The sequence below is a fragment of the Hippoglossus stenolepis genome, chromosome 15, assembly GCF_022539355.2.
Source record: "Hippoglossus stenolepis isolate QCI-W04-F060 chromosome 15, HSTE1.2, whole genome shotgun sequence".
In the NCBI taxonomy this organism is placed as follows: Eukaryota; Metazoa; Chordata; class Actinopteri; order Pleuronectiformes; family Pleuronectidae; genus Hippoglossus; species Hippoglossus stenolepis.
In genome coordinates, this window is record NC_061497.1 from 24,869,558 (window position 1) to 24,873,149 (window position 3,592).

Consider the following 3,592-nt stretch of genomic DNA (forward strand, 5'->3'; position numbering starts at 1 on the left):
ACACAGACACACTAACACACACTGACACACACACACACACACACTGACATACACACACACACACACACACACACACTGACATACACACACACACACACACAGACACAATGTAAGATTCATTATTGACCTGTCTGTCTGTCTGTCTCTCAGTGAGGAAGCAGGACATCATTAAAGTCACGGAGCAGCTCATCGAGGCGATCAGCAACGGAGACTTCGAGAGCTACACGTACGTAAGACTCTTATTGTGAAAGCCTCTCCTCTGTGATCGTAAGACTCTTATTGTGAAAGTCTCCTCTGTGATCGTAAGACTCTTATTGTGAGTCTGTCTTCAGTAAAACCTGTCTGTCTCTCGTCTGTCTCTCGTCTGTCTCTCTTCAGTAAAATGTGCGACCCAGCTGTGACGGCGTTCGAGCCCGAGGCGTTGGGGAATCTGGTGGAAGGGCTGGACTTTCACCGCTTTTATTTTGAAAACTGTGAGTTGACGAAGACTTCCTTTGTGTTGAGGTGTTTGTGTGGTCTCAGCTGTGCAGATAACGTGTGTGTGTGTGTGTGTGTGTCAGTGTGGTCTAAGAACAGTAAACCTGTCCACACCACCATCTTGAACCCTCACATCCACCTGGTCGGGGACGAGGCCGCCTGCATCGCTTACATCAGAGTGACTCAGTACATCGACGCCAACGGGACGCCTCGCACCGCCCAATCAGAGGAGACCAGGGTGTGGCACCGTCGCGACGGCAAGTGGCAGATCGTCCACTTCCACCGCTCAGGCTCCGCCTCCACGCTCAGCAAGTATGAACAAGGTCAAAAGTCATGCGAGGCATGAGGAGCACGATCAGTCTGGTTGATTATTGATTATTCAATCGTCTACACCAGTGGTTCTCAAACTTTTTACACCATGTACCACCTCAGAGATATTGGGCTCTCCAAGTACCAGTGTTATGACCAACATTTAAATACAGTAGCGTCGGACTAAACTATTCAGTTCACGCAGTTTATTCCTAATAAAAAAATGATTTATTGTTGACTGACAGTCAACAATAAATTTACAAGGGTGTTGAACTTAAACACTTCCGCACACACTGGTGTATAGATATAGTCCCGCCTCCGTCAAATCTAGCTCCGCCTCCTCCGACTAAACTCTACTGTGGAAACTTCTAGTGATCGCGTTTGTCCCGAGTTAAATTCATCATTATTAGTGGATGGTTATATAAAAGAATTGTGAAGCTTATTATTGATCCCAGAACCTGAGAGAAAAGTAACAGCGCATACACACACACACACACACACACACACACACACACACACACACACACACACACACACACACACACACACACACACACACACACTCCGCTGCTGTGTCTCTCTCTCCCTCTCTCAACTGAAGTCTCTAACTCGCTACAGTTTAAAAGTTGATTTGTTTGTTGCCACATTATTTATTTCATATATCAACACTGATCATCACATAATGATCGATACTTTAATTAATTAGTTAAATCTTTATTCAGAGCAGCACATTCATCAGCCGCTCGCTCGCTCTTTTCTTCTCTCTCTCTCTCACACTCACACACACACACACACACACACACACTCACACACACACACACACACACACACACACACACACACACACACACACACAGTGTGATCGTGTGTAAACTCAGTCTGATTAAAATCAACAGACTTTATAAACTTAGTAACTGCATGTGGAGCTGGAGATGGCGTCGCTCCGTGTGGTTTGGCGCCTTGGTGGCGCTGTGACTGGGCTGTGGAGCTGTCTGTGGTCTCTGCGTCCGTAGCCAGGGACTTTATGTTTATTTATCGCAAGTCATATCGTCATCGCAATATTAAACAATGTTATCTCCTATCGCATGTTTTCCTAATATGGTGCAGCCCTAATGTGATGGTTTCATGGAGTCATTGCTGTGAACACAGTAACTTGCGTCATACCTCCTGACTGTTTTGCGCCGTTTGCTGCTAGCAGGTGCTGTGAACACTTCACTGCTGCTGCTAACGTAGCTGCTAGCACTTGAGCTCGGTTTACTGCCTCTTCACTTTCAACACGAAATATTCTCTTCCTGATACGATCTTTTCTTTGGAATAGTTCCAGCTTGGAGCGTGAAACGTCCATTTTATAATAATAATATTTTATATTTCTGAGATTCTTCCGCGTACCACCAGAGGGAGCTTGTGTACCACTGTTAGTACGCGTACCATAGTTTGAGAATCAGTGGTCTAGACGACCGTTGATTCGTCTTATTGATTATTGATCAGTTTTGTTGTTTTGACATCAGATTTTTTTTCCTCTGCAGTTAACTTCCAGAGTGGGCGGGTCTTTGATGGGGCCAGCGTCACCTTGACAACAGATTGATTGACAGCAGACCAGGCAGGACTTTTAGAAGTTTGATAAAAACCAAAAGGAGGAGGAGACATGGGCGGGGCTTCCTGCAGTGAACTGCACAATCAATCAACCAATCAGCTTCCTCTTTTTAGCTTGTTTGGACTCTGTTACACCCTTGTGATCAACCAATCAGCTGCCCAGCACAGGGTCTGTGAAGGTGTGGAAACCTCGTATCTCATCAACATCTGATCGATGATCAATAATAACGACGAGTTTAACATGAAATATTTTCCGACATTTGAAGAAACTGTTCGTCATCACGAGGCAGCGTTTCATCAGTTTCCTGTTCAGTTCATAAAAAGACGGAAACATGGAAATATAATGTCATAAATGATAAGAAGAATTAATCAATGAATAATAATTGTTTTTAAATTCACCTTGATTGAAAGATAAGGTTTTTTGATCATCAGTGGTTGAATGTTTCCAAGGAGATATGAGGTTTCCACCTGAACATAAAGAAAACGACATACACATCATATCATACGATATCATTAAAAACATGAGTCGCCATGGTTACCAGTTAGGATCTAGAGCCGTGACTTTAAGAACGCAGTTTGTAACTGGTTACGTTTTACAAACAAAACTGATTTGAAACAAGCAACAGTTTAAAGATGGAACATGTGACATCATTTTATCTTCAGATGAGAAGATGAACGGCAGCTCTGGCCCTCTTTACGTTGATGATTTAATATATAAACTTTATATAAACGTAATATATGTAACGTTTTATTTCATGTTGAGATAAGCAGGTAACCCTGACGACACGTTGACGATAAAGTTCGGATGCACAACGCTCTGCTTCCTTATTGGTCGGAGAGCTGCAGAAACTTCCATCGCTCTCCGTCCTGCGATCTTCCATGAACAGCCACACCCCCTCAGCTGTCCTAACGAGGACGACCTTCGACCTTCACCAGGAGCCACCATGAGAATCTGTCGGGTTGAGTTTACGAAACGTTTCAGGTTGAAAATAAATAAGTCACAGTAAAACACCATCGTTATTATTATTAATACTGTTATTGATCGTTTGATTGATCACATCAAACAGAGTGAGAGAAACGTCTCTGTTCTCGGCCTCCGTCAGCCAATCAGAATCATCGTCAGTAAACTCGGTACGGAGTCCCAGAAGGGACAAAAACAAGTCCAGCTCTTTAAATCAACAAGAAGAACGTTTGTGAGTTTTTTCCCTCCTAG

At 43.6% G+C, this 3,592-nt stretch overlaps 1 protein-coding gene across 2 annotated transcripts in view; it reads left to right on the top strand.

Annotated features, from left to right (window-relative positions):
- camk2a (calcium/calmodulin-dependent protein kinase II alpha) overlaps positions 1 to 2,902 on the top strand; it is a 15,059-nt gene extending 12,157 nt beyond the window's left edge. The window contains exons 15-18 of one of the 2 annotated variants that reach the window (XM_035178488.2): positions 151 to 226; positions 379 to 473; positions 561 to 800; positions 2,313 to 2,902. In XM_035178488.2, the coding sequence (XP_035034379.1) occupies positions 151 to 226; positions 379 to 473; positions 561 to 800; positions 2,313 to 2,371 (470 nt within the window). In that variant the 3' untranslated portion in view covers positions 2,372 to 2,902. The remainder of the gene's footprint in view (positions 1 to 150; positions 227 to 378; positions 474 to 560; positions 801 to 2,312) is intronic. The other variant, XM_035178489.2, reaches the window with a different exon arrangement.
- The last annotated feature ends 690 nt before the right edge of the window (positions 2,903 to 3,592 follow it).